The 20885-nt window shown below is 47.4% G+C and overlaps 2 protein-coding genes across 10 annotated transcripts in view; both read left to right on the top strand.

Annotated features, from left to right (window-relative positions):
* The window catches only part of fbxw7 (F-box and WD repeat domain containing 7), a 632150-nt gene extending 629164 nt beyond the window's left edge, over positions 1-2986 (top strand). For all 9 annotated transcript variants that reach the window (XM_086011787.1, XM_086011771.1, XM_086011760.1 and 6 more), the window contains one exon: positions 6-2986. In XM_086011787.1, coding sequence (XP_085867913.1) covers positions 6-274 — 269 coding nt within the window. In that variant the 3' untranslated portion in view covers positions 275-2986. The remainder of the gene's footprint in view (positions 1-5) is intronic.
* A 16378-nt stretch (positions 2987-19364) lies between these two features.
* LOC147122837 (uncharacterized) overlaps positions 19365-20885 on the top strand; it is a 137384-nt gene continuing 135863 nt past the window's right edge. Inside the window, exon 1 of the mRNA XM_086003870.1 lies at positions 19365-19435. The gene's annotated coding sequence lies outside the window, so the exon portion shown is untranslated. The remainder of the gene's footprint in view (positions 19436-20885) is intronic.

The following is a 20885-nucleotide window of genomic DNA, read 5'->3' as shown; positions in this document are numbered from 1 at the left end:
ACTAGGGCCTAACAAGCATCAGAGTGCTGTGACTTGCCTCCAATTCAACAAGAACTTTGTGATAACTAGCTCAGACGATGGGACTGTAAAACTTTGGGACCTGAAAACGGGAGAGTTCATTCGAAATTTGGTTACACTGGAAAGTGGAGGTAGTGGAGGCGTTGTGTGGAGAATCAGAGCGTCAAATACAAAGCTTGTGTGTGCAGTGGGAAGCAGAAATGGGACTGAGGAAACAAAGCTGCTTGTTTTGGACTTTGACGTGGACATGAAGTGAAGAAGTGGAATAGGAATTTGTCTAACTGTTAAGTCAGTGTACATCACCCTGCTGTTGGTGGGTACAGGATGTTGGCTTGGGGGCAACAGGATGCATGATGAAGACGCAGAGACCTATGGATCACCGGGAAAGGGAGTAAGGGATGACATATTATAACTGACAAAATCTGACTTGGTCAGATGCACATATTGTCTTGTTATATCTGGCTTCCCTTTTGACTCTGGGCAGTTTTGTGCAGAAAGACTTGATACAAAGCCTAGTGCAATTATTTTTTTAACGATTATCAGCAGCCAACTCTCAGCAGCAAGACATAAACATTTTATTTGAAAAGTTATGTTTTAAACAAGCTGCTTATCAGGCCAAGAGCTGATTTTCTTAAAGACTTGGGTTATGTCTGCCTCAGTTTTGTCCTTCCAGGTTTCAACATTTGGAACCTTACTGTGAATTTTGTACAATTTTTTATATATATATAAAAAAATATATAAATATATATATATATATATATATATAAAAAACCTAATGTTGCCAACAATCGGTCACAGTATTAACATGTATTTCTCTATTTATTCACCACTGCTTCCAGATTATTTTAATGAGGGTTATATAGTTCTTCAGAGGCAAATTATCCTGAGTGATCTAAGTACTTAAAGAGCTCAAAAGCTGGAAGAGTTCTTGAGGTGGTTATTCAAATAGGTCTTTGGGCTTGTTAAAGTTGTCCCATCCCTGTACTGTAATCCCAGTGGCCAAATAACTTGCTGCTAAGTCTTCTATTGTGACATTTCGCATCCAAACTCTAGTTCTAAATTTGATCTGGTATGGATGATTTTTGAGTTTTAAAAAAGGCATTTGCCACTGAAACTTGAGCCAACTGTGCCTCAGAGGCTGAAAGAAGGAAGGAGATGCAGAATGGCATAGTATGATTTGCTTGCAAGAAGTAAATTGAGAAGTGTTATGTGCTACATTGGAATGTTTTTTTTGTTTCTGAACAATGTTGAACACATTCCTTCAGATGGGAACTCTTTCAGCCTGTATTGTGGAGAATTTCATTGAGGACTATGGTGGAACACAAAAACACAATTAAGATTACTGACAATGCAAAAAGAACAAAACATTTAAGTGAGATGTGCATACAAATAAGAGGTGTCATTGCTGGTCAGTCTTAGTGTAAACAGTATTGAAATATCCAACTGTTACAATTATTGCTGCGAGCTACTGACAAAACAATACCAAATGTTTTGTACTAAATGCAGCACAGGCAAAAATAGCTAAATTGTTTGCCTAATTATTATTCAAGACCCACAACTCAACATGAACTGTGAAAGTGGTTTAACACTGTATACTAAACAATCTTGAGTTAGATACTTTGTTTTTCTTTTTATTTTCCTGTTAATTTATAGTCTGGTTTTTAAAACAAAACAAAACAAAAAAAAAATCAGATTTCAGGTGTTTTACTTTACAGTATGTAACTGCCTGATGTGATGGAGAAACCTTAAAGGGATTGTGTCTATGGTTTGATTCACTTAGAATTTTTATTTTCTTATAACTTAAGTGCAATAAAATGTGCTTTTTCATTTGAAATTGTTGTGCGTGTTTAGCTTCCATGTTGTACTGTGTGGTTTGTATTGAATCATATATTCCTCATTATTCAAATGACCTTTGTGCAATACAGACTGATGCTGCTTTTCTTGTATTCCCACCCTAAAGATGCTAGTATAATAAGAGTTAACGTCATCAGTTCTCACAAACAATCATTTATGATTTTTAACAGAAGCTTTTGCATTTTTTTAAAATGTATCTGCATATAAAACACATCAGTAGGCAGTGAAATGCTTTCACGGGAATATGATCAATGTCAATTTAACTGAGTTTTGAGTCATTTTTGCAGTACCATTTTTTGGAAGGATGCAAGTGAGGTTTTTTTCGATAGAGCAGTTACGCCTTTTTTGGCAATGGCTGTTCAACTGATTTTAAAAGATGCTAATTCTCTGTTTTATATAGTAAGAAACAAAATTAATCAACTTTATTTTCGCCAGCACCACATTCGCATGAACTTCCCCTTGCTGTAAGCTTCTGTGATTGCATGAATGAAGACTTTCACAACTGCCAGTGTTACCTCAGAGTCGATCAATGGGTGAGATGGCTCACTGAATTTATCCAATGAATAGCTGAGCTATATAGACCAGGAAGGTATCTAGTTTGACCCACCACCATTGCCTTGACTAAGTTCAGCTAACTATAGAAGTAAATAGATGTTTGTCTGATTGATGGGATGTAGCAAGCGGTATGGCCCAAGAATCTGTGTTGGGACTTTCCCCCCATATATGTAAATGATACGGACATGGAGGGAATGTCAAAACTTGCTAATACCAAATTGAGGCAAACTGAGGGAGATTACAAGAGGGCAGAAACAATTTAACAACTTGTAACATACTTTACCAATAGGGCTGAATTTTGGGACATGTTCGTAAGGTGTACAGGATAGTGCCCTCTTCACAACTTCTCCTGCACTATCTCAGGATTGTAACGGGGGTACAGTATGTACAGCAGTTTTTAATTTGTTTTCCTTTCAATTTGTTACACAGAATGTGTACACTATTTTCCAGATGATATCCCATTTGTCATTGGATAGAATTCTTTTTACGGTCTCGTTCCTGCTCCTGTTTCGTTTTGCTTGTATTTTCTGGACACGTTTGAATAAAGATTTGTCTTTGTCATGGGCCTCCAGTACCCCATTCTGTCTGTGTGGCCGGGATGGTTCAAGAAACCATGTATTTCATTGTGCTTATTGGCCCATGTGGAATTTGAACACATTTCTTGAAAATTTAAATGTGGTTACTTTACAGATCATTGATTTATGCAGAGCTTGTTCTAATCAGATGGACAGATGGCTGCAGTTACATTCAGGCACCTATGGTCATTATATAAAAATCTAGCTCCTTGGAACCTGAAATGAGTAGTATTTAGATTCCAGTTTGGATAATCTTGCTGTCTGAGAAATGATTTCTATGCAGCCTGAAGCACCTTGTTACTGACAATACAGTCACAGTAAAATGTCATGATTATTGATGACTTTGGTTCAAGCTAAGCTTGAGGGGCTTTCAGTTTAAATTTATTACTCCCATGGCTGCTGAAATATTCTCTTTCCCCACCCAAAATGTCACCCAATATCCAGGCATCTCTGTGCTAAAAACAGCAGTTGGATGAGCATCCAGTTACAGCAGCCATGTATACAGCCACTTACCATTTCTTCCCTTGCTAATTTTCTCCCCCTCCTCTCCTGAAGATGTTGATTCCTTGCTGGGGTGCAATTCCATGAATAGGGTTTGCTTTCTAGTACGTTCTGAACATTGAATGTGAATTGCACAGGGCCCCAAGAGGATCCAATGATGAATTTAAGAGCACCCAAGGTCAGTCTGATTACTAGTAACTACCCGCCACTTTCACAATACTGACCCTTTAACCTTTGTTCCGGAAGATTCACTGACTGAATACAACCATGATAGCTGGTCAAATCCTTTGATTGGCAGGAGGTAGCAGCCAACTAGGAGCAGTAACAGGGTTCTGCTCTTTGTATTTAAGAATGTGGATGCCAACGTCATCCCTTTTAATTATATTGTGCTTTAGGCATGAGTTGTATCTTTTTTAAACTTGCAGTATTGTTCAGCATACCTGTAGCTTGCATTGATCAGTGAGTAGTAGTTTTAATTAGTTTTGATTACTTTTTCCCTTTGGACTTGACTCGAGGGACCCAAGAGATTTCACCCACTGCGATGCAGTTTACAATGTGTAAACACTGGCAGTGTTGTCTGTCGCGATTGTGAAATTTGGGGCTGATTTCTGGTACCTTTATTCAAAAAGTAATTTCCTGTTAACAGCTCTGAAAGATTCAGAGCTTATGAGGTGATCAGTGGGGCTATAGTGTTCCTCCCCAACAAAGACTGGAAATGCACAGCAGGTCATGAACAATCTTGAAAGAGAAAGATGGATTAATGCTTTTGATCTATCTATCATATATGTTACAGGTTGGGTCTTTTAACACTTGGTTCCCTATTCAATGGTTGTGCCAGATTCCCTGTGAGTAATTTGCACTCATAATGATCTGCATCTTAGGTTCACAAAGAAGAAAGAACTTGCCTTCCATTACTGCTACTCGCAAGGAGTCTCACTAGACTGCTCTCATGCACTTTTCTTGCAGAAAGTCCTCATTTAATAGATTATTTCCTAAAACAAATCTAAATTGGAAGACAAAACAGTTTGAGTAGAATACAATCTATTAATTCTAAGCTGCTTAATTCAAATTATTTGCTTCAGTTTTTAGCACTAATGGATGTTATTTACATTGGTTAATTCAAAATTTTCAGTGTAACAAAAACAGCTTTGAATTATCAGGGATAGACATAAGGCGTGTATGTAGATTACATGACAGTAGAGTGTGGCTATGACCAATAATGAGAGATCACATTATGGTTGTTTAGAGAAATTATAGTGGGTAATGGGTTCGATGTCATTTATTCTTGTTATCTGTGGCTTACCATTTCGTCAACTATATATTGCAAACATGCCTTTTCACGATCGTACATGTTCGAATTTGACACCAGATTAAGTAGGTAGTATTTAGTATCATCGTAAAATGCAGGGGGCCCAAACCAAACAGTTGCATGAAGCCACTGCAAGGTAACACCGTTCCCGCTTGTTCTTGATGCCCTGATGTTCTGTTCCCTTACCTAACTTCCTACAAAAGTTTGGTATGTTGATGCAGAAACTGTTAATACTATACTATATTAAATTAGTAACTGCTATATTAACTTGAATTAGATACATCTTAGTCTTAAGTTTCTGTAAAGTTAGTGAATAGTCGAATAAATAAAGGCATGGCGGGGCAGCTCAGTCCAGCGGAATGCACATCCTGTGCCATGTGGGAACTCCAGGATGCTTCCCCATGTCCTGGACAACCACGTGTGCAGGAGGTGTAGTCAGCTGGAGGAGCTCAAGCTCCGGGTTTCGGAGCTTGAACAGCAGCTGGCGTCACTGCGGTGCATCTGCGTGGCTGAGAGCTACGTGGATAGCTGGTTTCAGGAGGTGGTCACCCTACACCTAAGGAGTGCACAGGCAGAGAGGGAATGGGTGACTGCCAGACAGAAGAGGAGGATCAGGCAGATAGTGCATTAGTCCCCGGAGTGCATCTCGCTCTCCAACCAGTATTCTGTTTTGAGTACTGGTGAGGGCGATGGTTCCTCTGGGGAGTACAGCCAGAGCCAAATTCACGGCACCATGGGTGGCTGAGCTGTACGGGGAGGAAGATGGGGAAAGCAATAGTGGTAGGGGATTCAATAGGGGAGCAGACAGGCGTTTCTGCAGCCGCAGACATGACTCGAGGATGGTATGTTGCCTCCCTGGTGCCAGGGTCAAGAATGTCCGAGCGGCTGCAGAACATTCTGAGGGGGGAGGGTGAACAGCCAGAAGTCATGGTCCATGTTGGTACGAACGACATAGGTAGAAAGAGGGGTGAGGTCCTGCAGGCGCATTTTAGGGAGTTAGGAAAGAGATTAAAAAGCAGGACCTCCAAGATAGTAATCTCTGGATTACTCCCAGTGCCACACGCAAGTGAGTATAGAAATAGGAGGATAGAGCAGATGAATGTGTGGCTGGAGAAATGGTGCAGAAGGGAGGGCTTCAGATTCCTGGGGCATTGGGGATGGTTCTGGGAGAGGTGGGATCTGTACAGGCCGGACGGGTTGCACCTCAACAGAGCCAGTACCAATATCCTCGCAGGGAGGTTTGCTATTGCTGTTGGGGAGGGTTTAAACTAAGTTGGTAGGGAGATGGGCACCAGGATGTAGCATTAAAAAGGAGAAACAATGGGCACAAAGGATTGGGAGAGACGGATAGCACTAAAGTAAGAAATAGTAAGGTATTAGGTGGGGTCAGACTAAGAGAACACAGAATGGTCTAAGATAGGTTTAAAGTGTATGTATGTGAACACATGAAGCATATTAAATTAGGTTAGGCACAAATTGCCACAATATCATATTCCCATGTGGCTATGACAGACCTGGCTCAAAAAAGGGCAGGATTGGGTATTAAATATTCCTGGATATAGTGTGTTCAGGAAAGGTAGCAGGTGGTGTGGCAGTATTGGTTAAGGAGAATGTTAGTGCTGGAGAGAGAGGATGTCCTGGAGGGGTCGACAGAATCTATATGGCTAGAGTTAAGAAATAATAGAGTTGCCATTGCACTACTAGGTGTATTCTATAGGCCACCAACTAGTGGGAAAAATATAGAGGAGCAAATTTGCAGAGTAGAGATGCAAGAAGTATAGAATAGTGATAATGGGGGACTTCAACTATCCTAATATAGACTGGGATAGTAATAGTGTAAAGGGCAGCGAGGGGGGAGGAGAACTTTCTTGATCAGTATGTTTCCGGCCCAACAAGAAAGGAGGCATTGCTGGATCTGGTTCTGCGGAATGAGGTAGGTCAAGTGGAGCAAGTGTCAGTAGGTAAACATTTAGGGAACAGTGATCATAGTATCACTGGTAAATTGGAATCAAAGATTGGCTGCCAAAACAGTAGTGGAACAATGGGCTGCCTTTAAAGAGGAAATAGTTTGGGTACAGTCGAGGTACATTCCCACAAGGGGGAAAGGTAGGGCAACGAAAGCCAGAGCTCCCTGGATGACAAAAGAGATAGAGAGTAATGAAGCAGCAAAAGAGTGTGTATGACAGATGTCACATCAGGAATACATCAGAGAATCAGGCTAAATATAGAAACTTCAGAGGAGAATTAAAAAAGAAAATAAGAGGGGCAAAGAGGGTATGAGAATAGAATGGCAGCTAACATAAAACTTAATCCAAAAGTCTTCTATAGGCATATAAATAGTAAACGGGTAGTAAGAGAAGGGGTGGGGCCAATTAAGGACCAAAAAGGAGACCTATGCATGGAGGCAGACGGTATGGCTGAGGTATTAAATGAGTACTTTGCATCTGTCTTCACCAAGGAAGAAGATGCTGCCATAGACATAGCGAAAGAAGAGGTAGTTGAGATACTGGATGGGATAAAAATTGATGAAGACAAGGTACTAGAAAAGCTGGCTGTACTGAAAGTAGATAAGTCACCAGGACCAGATGGGATGCATCCTAGGACACAGGGAAGTGAAGGACGAAATCGTAGAGATACTGGCTGTAATCTTCCAATCCTCCCTTGAAACGGGGTGGTGCGAGAGGACTGGAGAATTGCAAATGTTACACCCTTGTTCAAAAAAGGGTATAAAGATAAACCCAGCAACTATAGGCCAGTCAGTTTAATCCTCGGTAGTGGGTAAGCTTTTAGAAACAATAATCTGGGACAACATTAAGTCACTTGGACAAGTGTGGATTAATTAAGGAAAGCCAGCACCAATTTGTTAAAGGCAAATCATGTTTAACCAACTTGATTGAGTTTTTGGATGAGGTAACCGAGACGGTTGATGAGGGCAATGCGGTTGACATATATATGGATTTCCAAAAGGCATTCAACAAAATGCCACATAATAGGCTTGCCAGCAAAGTAAAAGCCCAAGGAATAAAAGGGAAAGTGGCAGCATGGATACGAAATTGGCTAAGTGACAGGAAACAGAGAGTAGTGGTGAACGGTTGTTTTTTGGACTGGAGGAAGGTGTTCCCCAGGGGTCTGTTCTAGGACCACTGCTTTTCTTGATATGTATTAATGACTTGGATGTGTGTGTACAGGGCACAATTTCAAAATTTGCAGCTGACAAAACATGGAAGTATAGTGAACAGTGAGGAAGATAGTGCTAGACTTCAGGCCATAGGCTGGTGGAATGGGCGGACACTTGGCAGATGAAATTTTATGTACTAACCTAAATAAAAATAAACCACGTTTAAAATTAATTAAAATACAATTTAATTAAACCTTTGAAGCAAATTTGCTTCAATGTGAAGTGATAAATTTTGGTAGAAAGAACGAGGAGAGGAAATATAAACTAAAGGGTACAATCCTAAAGGGGGTTCAGGAACAGAGAGATCTGGGGGTATATGTGCACAAATTGTTGAAGATGGCAGGGCAAGTTGAGAAAGCAGTTAAAAAAGCTTACAGGATCCTGGGCTTCATGAATAGAGGTATAGAGTACAAAAACATGAAAATTATGACGAAACTGTAAAACACTGGTTCGGCCTCAACTGGCGTATTGTGTCCAATTCTGGGCACCGCACTTTAGGAAGGATGTGAAGGCTTTAGAGAAGGTGCAGAAAAGATTTACGAGAATGATTCCAGGAATGAGGGCCTTCAGTTACATGGATAGACTGGCGAAGCTGGGATTGTTCTCCTTAGAGCAGAAAAGATTGAGAGGAGATTTGATAGAGGTGTTCAAAATCATGAGAGGTCCGGACAGAGTAGATAGAGAGAAACTGTTCCCATTGGCAGAAGGATAGTCGAGAACCAGAGGAGACAGATTTAAGGTGACTGGCAAAAGTATCAAAGGCGACATGAGAAAAAACTTTTTTACGCAGCGAGTGGTTAGGATCTGGAATGCATTGCCTGAAAGGGTGATGGAGGCAGACTCAATTACGGCTTTCAAAAGGGAACATAACATAAGAAATGGGAGCAGGAGTAGGCCATTTAGCCGCTCGAGCCTGCTCCACCATTCAATAAGATAATGGCTGATCTATCTCAACTCCCACTTTCCTGTACTATCTCCAATATCCCTTGATTCACTTAATATCCAAAAATCTATTGATCTATGTCTTGAATATACTCAATGACTGAGCCTCCACAGCCCTCTGGGGTACAGAATTCCAAAGATTCACCACCCTCTGAGTGAAGAAATTTCTCATCTCGGTCTTAAATGGTCGACCCCTTATTCTGAGACTGTGATCCCTGCTTCGAGACTCCCCAGCCAGGGAAAACATCATCCCCGCATCTACCGTGTCCAGCCCTGTAAGAATTTTGTATGTTTCAATGAGATCACTTCTCATTCTTCTAAACTCCGGAGATTATAGGCCTAGTCTACTGTAAAAGCTTTTATAGACATGTGAAGAGAAAAAGATTGGTGAAGTCAAGCATAGGTCCCTTGCAGTCAGAATCAGGGGAATTTATAATGGGGAACAAAGAAATGGCAGACCAATTAAATACATACTTTGGTTTTGTCTTCACAAAGGAGGACACAAATAACCTCCCAGAGATGTCGGGGAACATAGGGTCTGATGAGAGGGAGGAACTGAAAGAAATCAGTATTTGTAGGGAAATGGTGTTAGGGAAATTGACGGGGTCTGATAATCTACATCCTAGGGTACTTAAGGAAGTGGCCCTAGAAATAGTAGATGCATTGCTGGTCATCTTCCAAAATTCTATAGACTCTGAAACAGTTCCCATGGATTGGAGGGTAGCTAATGTTACCCCACTATTCAAAAAAGGTGGTAGAGAGAAAACGGGGAATTATAGACCGGTAAGCCTGACATCGGTAGTGGGGAAAATGCTGGAGTCCATTATAAAAGATGTAATAGCAGAGCACTTGGAAAACAGTGACAGGATCGGACAAAGTCAACATGGATTTACAAAAGGTAAATATATACGAAAATATATACAAAATACCTGCTTGACTAATCTACAATTTTTTGAGGATGTAACTGGCAGAATAGATAAGGGAGAACCAGTGGATGTGGTGTATTTGGACTTTCAGAAGGCTTTTGATAAGGTCCCGCATAAGATATTAGCGTGTAAAGTTAAGGCACATGGGATTGGGGGCAAGGTACTGACTTGGATAAAGAACTGGTTGGCAGACAGGAAGCAAAGAGTTGGAATAAACGGCTGTTTTTCCGAGTGGCAGGCAGTGACTAGTGGGGTACCGCAGGGATCATAACATAAGAAATAGGAGCAGGAGTAGGCCAATCAGCCCCTCGAGCCTGCTCCGCCATTCAATAAGATCATGGCTGATCTGATCCTAACCGCCAATCCACTATCACAGAACCATCTCCTGAATCTAACAGAATTAGACACACGAAGTAGGAGCAGGATCAGGCTACACGGCCCCTGGGCCCGCTCCGCTACCCATAGGGCCATGACCGATCCGGTCCTAGGACCCCAGCTATTCACTATATATATATATATATATATAATATATATATAATAATCTAGACGCAGGAACTAGATGTAATATCTCCAAGTTTGCAGATGACACAAAGCTGGGTGGGCGTGTGTGCTGTGAGGAGGATGCTGAGAAACTCCAGTATGATTTGGACAGGTTGGGTGATTGGGCAGATGCAGTATAATGTGGATAAATGCGAGGTTATCCACTTTGGTGGCAAAAACAGGAAGGCAGATTATTATCTGAACGGCAATAGATTGGGAGAAGGGGAAGTGCAACGAGACCTGGGTGTCCTTGTGCACCAGTCGCTGAAGGTAAGCATGCAGGTGCAGCAGGTGGTTAAGAAGGCAAATGGTATGTTGGCCTTTGTAGCGAGAGGGTTCGAGTACAAGAACAAGGATGTCTTGCTGCAGTTGTACAGGGCCTTGGTGAGACCACACCTTGAGTATTGTGTGCAGTTTTGGTCGCCTTATCTGCGGAAGAATGTTCTTGCCATGGAGGGAGTGCAGCGAAGATTCACCAGACTGATACCTGGGATGGCAGGAATGACGTATGAGGAGAGATTGGGTCGATTGGGCTTATACTCGCTGGAGTTTAGAAGAATGAGAGGGGATCTCATTGAAACATAAAATTCTAACAGGACTAGACAGACTGGATGCAGGAAGGATGTTCCCGATGGCCGGGGAGTCCAGAACCAGGGGTCTAAGCAGAAGGGGTAAGCCATTTAGGACAGAGATGAGGAATTTCTTCACCCAGAGAATGGTGAACCTGTGGAATTCTCTACCACAGAAGGCAGTGGAGGCCAATTAATTAAATATATTCAAGAAGGCGTTGAATATATTTCTTAAGGCTAAAGGGATCAAGGGATATGGGGAGAAGGCAGGGACAGGGTACTGAATTTGAATGATCAGCCATGATCTCGTTGAATGGCGGAGCAGGCTCAAGGGGCCGAATGGCCTACTCCTCCTCCTATCTTCTATCTCTCCTCATGGGCCAATCCCCCCATCCCAGGAATCATTCTGGTGAACGTTGGTTGCACTCCCCCTATGGCAAGTATATCCTTCCTTAGGTAAGGAGAACAAAACTGTCCACAATACTCCAGGTGTGGCCTCACCAGGGCCCTATGTAATTGCAGTAAGATGCCTTTACTCTTAGCCTTTAATACAAGAGGATTTGAGTATAACATACCATTTGCTTTCCTAATTGTTTGCTGTACCTACATGTTAACTTTCAGCGATTCGTGTACAAGGACACCCAGGTCCCTCTGAACACCAATATTTCCCAATCCCCCTCCATTTAAAAAATACTCTGCTTTTCTATTTTTCCAACCAAAGTGGATAACTTCACATTTCTCCACATTATATTCCATTTGCCATGTTCTTGCCCACTCACTTAGCTTGTCTATACCCCATTGAAGCCTCTTTGCATCCTCCTCACAATTTACATTCCCACCCAGTTTTGTATCATCAGCAAACTTGGGTATATTACATTTGGCCCCCTCATCCAAATCATTGATATAGATTGTGAATAGCTGAGGCCCAAGCACTGATCCTTGCGGTACCCTACTAGATACAGCCTGCCAACCCGAAAATGACCCGTTTATTCCTACTCTCTGTTTTCTGTCTATTAACCAATCCTCAATCCATGCTAGTATATTACCCCAATCCCATGAGCCCTAATTTTGTTTAATAACCTCTTGTGTGGCACCTTATCAAATGCCTTCTGAAAATCCAAATACACCACATCCACTAGTTTTCCCCTTATCTATTCTGCTCATTACAACCTCAAAAAACTCTTAACAGATTCGTCAAACATGATTCCCTTTTCATAAATCCGTGTTAACTCTGCCAAATCCTATTATTTTCTAAGTGCCCTGTTACCATGTCCTTAATAGATTCTAGCATTTTACCGACTGCTGATGTCAGGATTTGGATAAGTACCTGATATAATTTTTTTTACAGGGCTACGGGGAAAGGGCGGGCGAGTGGGACTAGCTGAGGTGTTCTTGCAGAGAGCTGGCATAGGCTCGAATGGCCTTCTTCCATGCTGTAACCATTCTATGATGGTTGCCATAGAGTAGAAGGGGGACTCGATGTTTGTAGTGAAGTGCCTTTTGATTTTCTGAACTTATTTACAAGAAAAAAACCAAAAACATTGAATTATATTGGATTGCCAAAAGAGAGAGGGTACACCTCAAAAATAGAAGTATTTTCAAATAGTTTTTTCTGTGAATCTACCAAAATATGTAATCTGTCTTTTAAAATCTACTAACTTTGATTTTGTCGCCCTAAGTCTCGGAAGCCTTTTTATACGCATGCTTGTTTAGGTTGGATTCTGGGAAACCCATGTTGGGGAACCAGTTTCCTCTGTTTAAACTCTCCTGTTGTGCTGACAGAATTGTGGCCCCAGTTTTTTTGTGGTCTATGATTGTGTAACTGGAATAAGGGAGCAGGATTTAGTAGCTAAAACCGACATCTCTCGGAATCCGATCTAAACAAGCATCTATATAAAAGCAGCTAAAGAGTTACATTTTGTAACTTTTCCAACACAGATCCTCCACAACATCACAAAAACATATCTAAGTTCTCTTTATCTCTTTAGTAACTGATCACTGATCATACATATTGTTGTTTGCAAAATGGCTGCCACACTCCACTTCAAAGCAGTTCATCTATCTATCTTATTATCTATATCTATATAAGACCTCTTCTGTCTGTCTGTCTGTTCTCTATACGTTCGAAAGTTATAGAGCGTACCTACACGCGCGTCACATCAAAAGAAAGCTTACGATTACGGACCGGTCATAGGCGTATTTACGTTTCGGCCGGACAAAAATTGCGCCCGTGGTATCCAAAAAAGTTCAACATTCCGCTCATTAGCATCTCATTAGCGATAGAGTGACATCGAGGTCGACCAATCGTACGGCGGGTTCCTGGCGCGTGCGGCCGGGCCCTCCTACGGTCGAGTGACGGGACGACTGACCAATCCTACGCTTCGGTGACCTGACGGTCGACCAATCAGTGCGTGTGTGGGCGGGCCTTATCGTTCTGAACCGAGGTGAGTGTCAGCCATCTTGATTCCATTCTTCTTCCCGCTTTCTGCGTTTTTCTTTTCAAACCTACAGATCCAGCAAAAAAAAAAAAAATATTGCTTTTATTAAATTGTTTTTAAAAAAAACTTAATTCATTTGTAAACCTGAAGATTCTTTTTCCTACCTTTCCCCGTTTTTGTAAGGCCTCATAACCTAGGCCTCAAAGACTGGGCCTTTCCTGCCCAGCCACGCCCGAGCTAGGTAATTGTCCCATGGCTTCTGCTAAGCTCCCGCCCCCGTCGTCACGTTACCCGGGGCAACAGCGTCAGCCACGAGGGTCACGGGACATAAACGGGACGCGGCGTCTCTGTTCCCCGCTCGGCGCGGGCGGCGGGGCTCTCGGGAGAGCGGATCTCGGGCGGGGCGTGCAGAGCGGGAAGGGTTACCATGGCAACCGGGCTCTCTCTCCCCCCCGCCCCCCCCCAACGTGCGCTCTCTCTCTCTCTCTCCTCCCCCCCCCCCACGCGCGCGCTCTCTCCCCCCCGACTCGCGCTCTCTCTTCCCCCCCACTCGCGCTCTCTCTTCCCCCCCGACTCGCGCTCCCTCTTCCCCCCCACTCGCGCTCTCTCTTCCCCCCCCCCCACTCGCGCTCTCTCTCCCCCCCCACTCGCGCTCTCTCTCCCCCCCACTCGCGCTCTCTCTCCCCCCCCACTCGCGCTCTCTCCCCCCCTCCCCCCCCACTCGCGCTCTCTCTCCCCCCCCACTCGCGCTCTCTCTCCCCCCCACTCGCGCTCTCTCTCCCCCCCACTCGCGCTCTCTCTCCCCCCCCACTCGCGCGCTCTCTCCCCCCCACTCGCGCGCTCTCTCCCCCCCACTCGCGCTCTCTCCCCCCCACTCGCGCTCTCTCTCCCCCCCACTCGCGCTCTCTCTCCCCCCCACTCGCGCTCTCTCTCCCCCCACTCGCGCTCTCTCTCCCCCCCACTCGCGCTCTCTCTCCCCCCCACTCGCGCTCTCTCTCCCCCCCACTCGCGCTCTCTCTCCCCCCCACTCGCGCTCTCTCTCCCCCCCCACTCGCGCTCTCTCTCCCCCCCCCGCTCGCGCGCTCTCTCCCCCCCCGCTCGCGCTCTCTCTCCCCCCCGCGCTCGCGCTCTCTCTCCCCCCCCGCTCGCGCTCTCTCCCCCCCCGCTCGCGCTCTCTCTCCCCCCCCCGCTCGCGCTCTCTCTCCCCCCCCGCTCGCGCTCTCTCTCCCCCCCGCTCGCGCTCTCTCTCCCCCCCCGCTCGCGCTCTCTCTCCCCCCCCGCTCGCGCTCTCTCTCCCCCCCGCTCGCGCTCTCTCTCCCCCCCGCTCGCGCTCTCTCTCCCCCCCGCTCGCGCTCTCTCTCCCCCCCGCTCGCGCTCTCTCTCCCCCCCCGCTCGCGCTCTCTCTCCCCCCCGCTCGCGCTCTCTCTCCCCCCCGCTCGCGCTCTCTCTCCCCCCCGCTCGCGCTCTCTCTCCCCCCCGCTCGCGCTCTCTCTCCCCCCCGCTCGCGCTCTCTCTCCCCCCCCGCTCGCGCTCTCTCTCCCCCCCCCGCTCGCGCTCTCTCTCCCCCCCCGCTCGCGCTCTCTCTCCCCCCCGCTCGCGCGCTCTCTCCCCCCCGCTCGCGCGCTCTCTCCCCCCCGCTCGCGCGCTCTCTCCCCCCCGCTCGCGCTCTCTCTCCCCCCCGCTCGCGCTCTCTCTCCCCCCCGCTCGCGCTCTCTCTCCCCCCCGCTCGCGCTCTCTCTCCCCCCCGCTCGCGCTCTCTCTCCCCCCCCCGCTCGCGCTCTCTCTCCCCCCCGCTCGCGCTCTCTCTCCCCCCCGCTCGCGCTCTCTCTCCCCCCCGCTCGCGCTCTCTCTCCCCCCCGCTCGCGCTCTCTCTCCCCCCCGCTCGCGCTCTCTCTCCCCCCCGCTCGCGCTCTCTCTCCCCCCCGCTCGCGCTCTCTCTCCCCCCCGCTCGCGCTCTCTCTCCCCCCCGCTCGCGCTCTCTCTCCCCCCCCGCTCGCGCTCTCTCTCCCCCCCGCTCGCGCTCTCTCTCCCCCCCGCTCGCGCTCTCTCCCCCCCCGCTCGCGCTCTCTCTCCCCCCCGCTCGCGCTCTCTCTCCCCCCCGCTCGCGCTCTCTCTCCCCCCCGCTCGCGCTCTCTCTCCCCCCCGCTCGCGCTCTCTCTCCCCCCCGCTCGCGCTCTCTCTCCCCCCGCTCGCGCTCTCTCTCCCCCCCGCTCGCGCTCTCTCTCCCCCCCGCTCGCGCTCTCTCTCCCCCCCGCTCGCGCTCTCTCTCCCCCCCGCTCGCGCTCTCTCTCCCCCCCGCTCGCGCTCTCTCTCCCCCCCGCTCGCTCTCTCTCTCCCCCCCGCTCGCTCTCTCTCTCCCCCCCGCTCGCTCTCTCTCTCCCCCCCGCTCGCGCTCTCTCCCCCCCGCTCGCGCTCTCTCCCCCCCGCTCGCGCTCTCTCTCCCCCCCGCTCGCGCTCTCTCTCCCCCCCGCTCGCGCTCTCTCTCCCCCCCCGCTCGCGCTCTCTCTCCCCCCCCCGCTCGCGCTCTCTCTCCCCCCCCCGCTCGCGCTCTCTCTCCCCCCCGCTCGCTCGCTCTCTTCCCCCCCGCTCGCTCGCTGTCTTCCCCCCCCGCTCGCTCTCTCTCTCTCTCTTCCGCCGCCCCCCCCCCCCCCCCCCCCCCCCCGCAGTCACTCACTCTCTCTTCCAACAACAACATGCCCTCGAAAAACCCTCAGCTCCGCCGGGTATTCCAGCTAGTATATATATATATATATAAAAGACCTCTTCTGTCTTTCTGTCTGTCCATTCTCTATACGTTCGAAAGTTATAGAGTGTACCTACATGCGCGTCACATCAAAAGAAAGCTTACGATTACAGCATATTTACTTTTCCGTCAGACAAAAATCGTGTCCACGGTATCCAAAAAAACGTTCAAAATTCCGCTCATTAAATGGGAAAAGTTCTGCTCATTTGCTCATTAGCATTGAGTGACGTGAAGGTTGACCAATCGTGCAGTCGAGCGACCTGACAGTTGACCGACGGTTGACTAATCGCTGCGTCACGGGCGGGTTCATTGCGCGTGCGGGCGGGCCATCCTACAGTTGAGTGTTGAGTGACTTGATGATTGACCAATCCTACAGTTCAGTGACCTGACGGTTGACCAATCGGTGCGTGTTTGGGCGGGCCTTATCATTCTGAACCGAGGTGAGTAGCCGCCATCTTGATTCTTCACGATTTTTTTCCCACTCTTTCTGTGTTAGGGAACTAAGGAAAATAACAATTTATTTGAGTTTTAAATTGTATTTAACAACAGCAGGAAATGAAGTGATCCCCTGCCCTTCGCCCGGAGGCTCGCCTACTTTGACGGCCATTTCGAGCGGCTGTGCCGGTGCCGGGCGCTGCCTAGCAGCCCGGGATGCCTGGGCCTTCAGTTGCGGGCCGTGCCGGGAGCTGCCGTTCACAAAACTTCCCCGCGGCGTCAACAGTCCCGCCTCAGAGCCTGACCCAAAGCCACCAGGTCACCGGCCGCGGCGGGCCGTGCCGGGAGCTGCCGCGCACAAAACCTCCCCGCGGCGTCAACAGCCCCGCCCCAAAGCCATCAGGTGAGCGGCTGCGGCGGCCCAGTCCCTCTCTCTCTCACTCCCAAGCTCTCTCGCTCTCTCACACTCCCAATCTCTCTCTCTCTCACACTCCCTCTCTCTCTCTCTCTCACTCCCAATCTCTCTCTCTCTCACTCCCAATCTCTCTCTCTCTCACACTCCCAATCTCTCTCTCTCTCTCTCACACTCCAAATCTCTCTCTCTCTCACACTCCCAATCTCTCTCTCTCTCTCACACTCCCAATCTCTCTCTCACTCCCCATCTCTCTCTCTCACACTCCCAATCTCTCTCTCTCTCTCACACTCCAAATCTCTCTCTCTCACACTCCCAATCTCTCTCTCTCTCACTCCCAATCTCACTCTCTCTCACACTCCCAATCTCTCTCTCTCTCTCACACTCCCAATCTCTCTCTCTCTCACACTCCCAATCTCTCTCTCTCTCACACTCCCACTCTCTCTCTCTCTCTCACTCCCAATCTCTCTCTCACACTCCCAGTCTCTCTCTCTCTCACTCCCAATCTTTCTCTCTCTCACACTCCCAATCTCTCTCTCTCTCTCACTCCCAATCTCTCTCTCTCACTCCCAATCTCTCTCTATCTCTCACACTCCCAGTCTCTCTCTCTCTCTCACACTCCCAGTCTCTCTCTGTCTCACACTCCCAATCTCTCTCTCCCTCACTCCCAATCTCTCTCTCCCTCACTCCCAATCTCTCTCTCTCACACTCCCAATCTCTCTCTCTCACACTCCCAGTCTCTCTCTCTCTCACACTCCCAATCTCTCTCTCTCACACTCCCAGTCTCTCTCTCTCTCTCTCTCTCTCACACTCCCAATCTCTCTCTCTCTCACTCCCAATCTCTCTCTCTCACACTCCCAATCTCTCTCTCTCTCTCACACTCCCAGTCTCTCTCTCTCACACTCCCAATCTCTCTCTCTCTCTCACACTCCCAATCTGTCTCTCTCTCTCTCACACTCCCAATCTCTCTCTCTCTCACACTCCCAATCTCTCTCTCTCTCTCACTCCCAATCTCTCTCTCTCACACACTCCCAATCTCTCTCTCTCACTCCCAATCTCTCTCTCACTCCCAATCTCTCTCTCTCTCACACTCCCAATCTCTCTCCCTCTCACACTCCCAGTCTCTCACTCCCAATCTCTCCAATTCCAATTCCAATTCAAATGCTTTATTGGCATGAAAGTTTACAGAGAACCATATTGCCAAAGCTTACATAGCAAAAAGGTACAGTTTTCCAACATTCTGTAGATGTCAATCTCTCTCTCACTCCCAATCTCTCTCTCTCACACACTCCCAATCTCTCTCTCACACTCCCAATCTCTCTCTCTCTCACACTCCCAATCTCGCTCTCTCTCTCACACTCCCAATCTCTCTCTCTCTCTCTCAATCCCAATCTCTCTCTCTCTCACACACTCCCAGTCTCTCTCTCAATCCCAATCTCTCTCTCTCTCACACTCCCAGTCTCTCTCTCACTCCCAATCTCTCTCTCTCTCTCTCTCTCTCTCAATCCCAATCTCTCTCTCTCTCACACTCCCAATCTCTCTCTCTCACACTCCCAACCTCCCTCTCTCTCTCTCTCACTCCCAATCTCTCTCTCTCTCTCTCTCTCACTCCCAATCTCTCTCTCTCTCTCACTCCCAATCTCTCTCTCTCTCTCTCTCAGTCCCAATCTCTCTCTCACACTCCCAATCTCGCTCTCTCTCTCACACTCCCAATCTCGCTCTCTCACACTCCCAGTCTCCCTCTCTCACACTCCCAATCTCTCTCTCTCACTCCCAATCTCTCTCTCTCTCTCTCTCACTCCCAATCTCTCTCTCACACTCCCAATCTCGCTCTCTCTCTCACACTCCCAATCTCTCTCTCTCACTCCCAGTCTCTCTCTCTCTCTCCCACTCCCAATCTCTCAGTTCAGTTCAGTTCAGTTCAAATGCTTTATTGGCATGAAAGTTTACAGAGAACCATATTGCCAAAGCTTACATAGCAAAAAGGTACAGTTTTCCAACATTCTGTAGGTGTCAATCGATTTGACATTTGTTGGGTACATGCAATATTACTTTTAAACAATATTAATTTTAAACAGTCTTTCTACTTCATTTGGTACGTTCAATATTAATTTTTAAACAGTCTTAATTTTAAACAGTCCTCAGGTTGTGACATGTTGTTACATATTTGGCCCCTAGGTATGGTCTGTCTCCTTCTCCTAGGACTAATCTCAATTTTGACAGGTCATCCAATTCCTTGAAATCTGGGGTTGTTTGGCTTAGCTTGTTGAATAATATGTTTCTTGATGTGTTGAATTTTTCGCATTTTAGGAGGAAATGCATCTCTGTTTCAACCTCGCCGGCCAGACATTGATCGCATATTCTATTCTCTCAAGGCTGCCAGGATTTCTTGTATCTGCCTTTTTCAATTTCCAGTTGGTGGTCGCTTAGTCTGTACCTGGTGAGGGTCTCTCTCTCTCACACTCCCAATCTCTCTCTCTCTCTCTCTCTCTCTCTCTCTCTCTCAATCCCAATCTCTCTCTCTCTCACTCCCAGTCTCTCTCTCTCACACTCCCAATCTCTCTCTCTCACACTCCCAACCTCTCTCTCTCACACTCCCAACCTCTCTCTCTCACTCCCAATCTCTCTCTCACACTCCCAATCTCGCTCTCTCTCTCACACTCCAATCTCGCTCTCTCTCTCAGACTCCCAATCTCTCTCTCTCTCTCACTCCCAATCTCTCTCTCTCTCTCACTCCCAATCTCTCTCTCTCTCTCACTCCCAATCTCTCTCTCTCTCTCACACTCCCAATCTCTCTCTCTCACTCACAATCTCTCTCTCTCTCACACTCCCAATCTCTCTCTCTCACTCTCCCAATCTCTCTCTCTCACACTCCCAATCTCTCTCTCTCTCACACTCCCAATCTCTCTCACTCCCAATCTCTCTCTCACACTCCCAATCTCGCGCTCTCTCTCTCTCTCTCTCTCTCACTCCCAATCTCTCTCTCACACTCCCAATCTCTCTCTCTCTCTCACACTCCCAATCTCTCTCTCACACTCCCAATCTCTCTCTCTCTCTCTCTCACACTCCCAATCTCTCTCTCTCTCACACTCCCAATCTCTCTCTCTCTCACACTCCCAATCTCTCTCTCTCTCACACTCCCAATCTCTCTCTCTCTCACACTCCCAATCTCTCTCTCTCACTCCCAATCTCTCTCTCTCTCACACTCCCAATCTCTCTCTCTCTCACACTCCCAATCTCTATCTCTCTCACACTCCCAATCTCTCTCTCTCTCTCTCTCTCTCACAATCCCAATCTCTCGCTCACACTCCCAATCTCTCTCACATTCCCAATCTCTCTCTCTCTCTCTCACGCTCCCAATCTCTCTCTCTCTCTCACACTCCCAGTCTCTCTCTCTCTCTCTCTCTCACACTCCCAATCTCTCTCTCTCTCTCACACTCCCAATCTCTCTCTGTCTCTCTCACTCCCAATCTCTCTCTCTCTCACACTCCCAATTTCTCTCTCTCTCACACACCCAATCTCTCTCTCTCACACTCCCAATCTCTCTCTCTCTCACACTCCCAATCTCTCTCTCTCACTCCCAATCTCTCTCTCTCTCACACTCCCAATCTCTCTCTCTCTCACACTCCCAGTCTCTCTCTCTCACACTCCCAATCTCTCTCACTCCCAATCTCTCTCACTCCCAATCTCTCTCTCTCACACGCTCCCAATCTCTCTCTCTCTCACACTCCCAGTCTCTCTCTGTCTCACACTCCCAGTCTCTCTCTCTCACACTGCCAGTCTCTCTCTCTCACACACCCAGTCTCTCTCTCTCACACTCCCAGTCTCTCTCTCTCACACTCCCAATCTCTATCTCTCTCTCACTCCCAATCTCTATCTCTCTCTCACTC

This window comes from Somniosus microcephalus, chromosome 2 (assembly GCF_052327205.1).
Source record: "Somniosus microcephalus isolate GS21.2 chromosome 2, FLI_Smic_1.0, whole genome shotgun sequence".
Lineage (NCBI taxonomy): Eukaryota > Metazoa > Chordata > Chondrichthyes > Squaliformes > Somniosidae > Somniosus > Somniosus microcephalus.
This window is presented reverse-complemented; position numbering and strand designations above follow the sequence as displayed.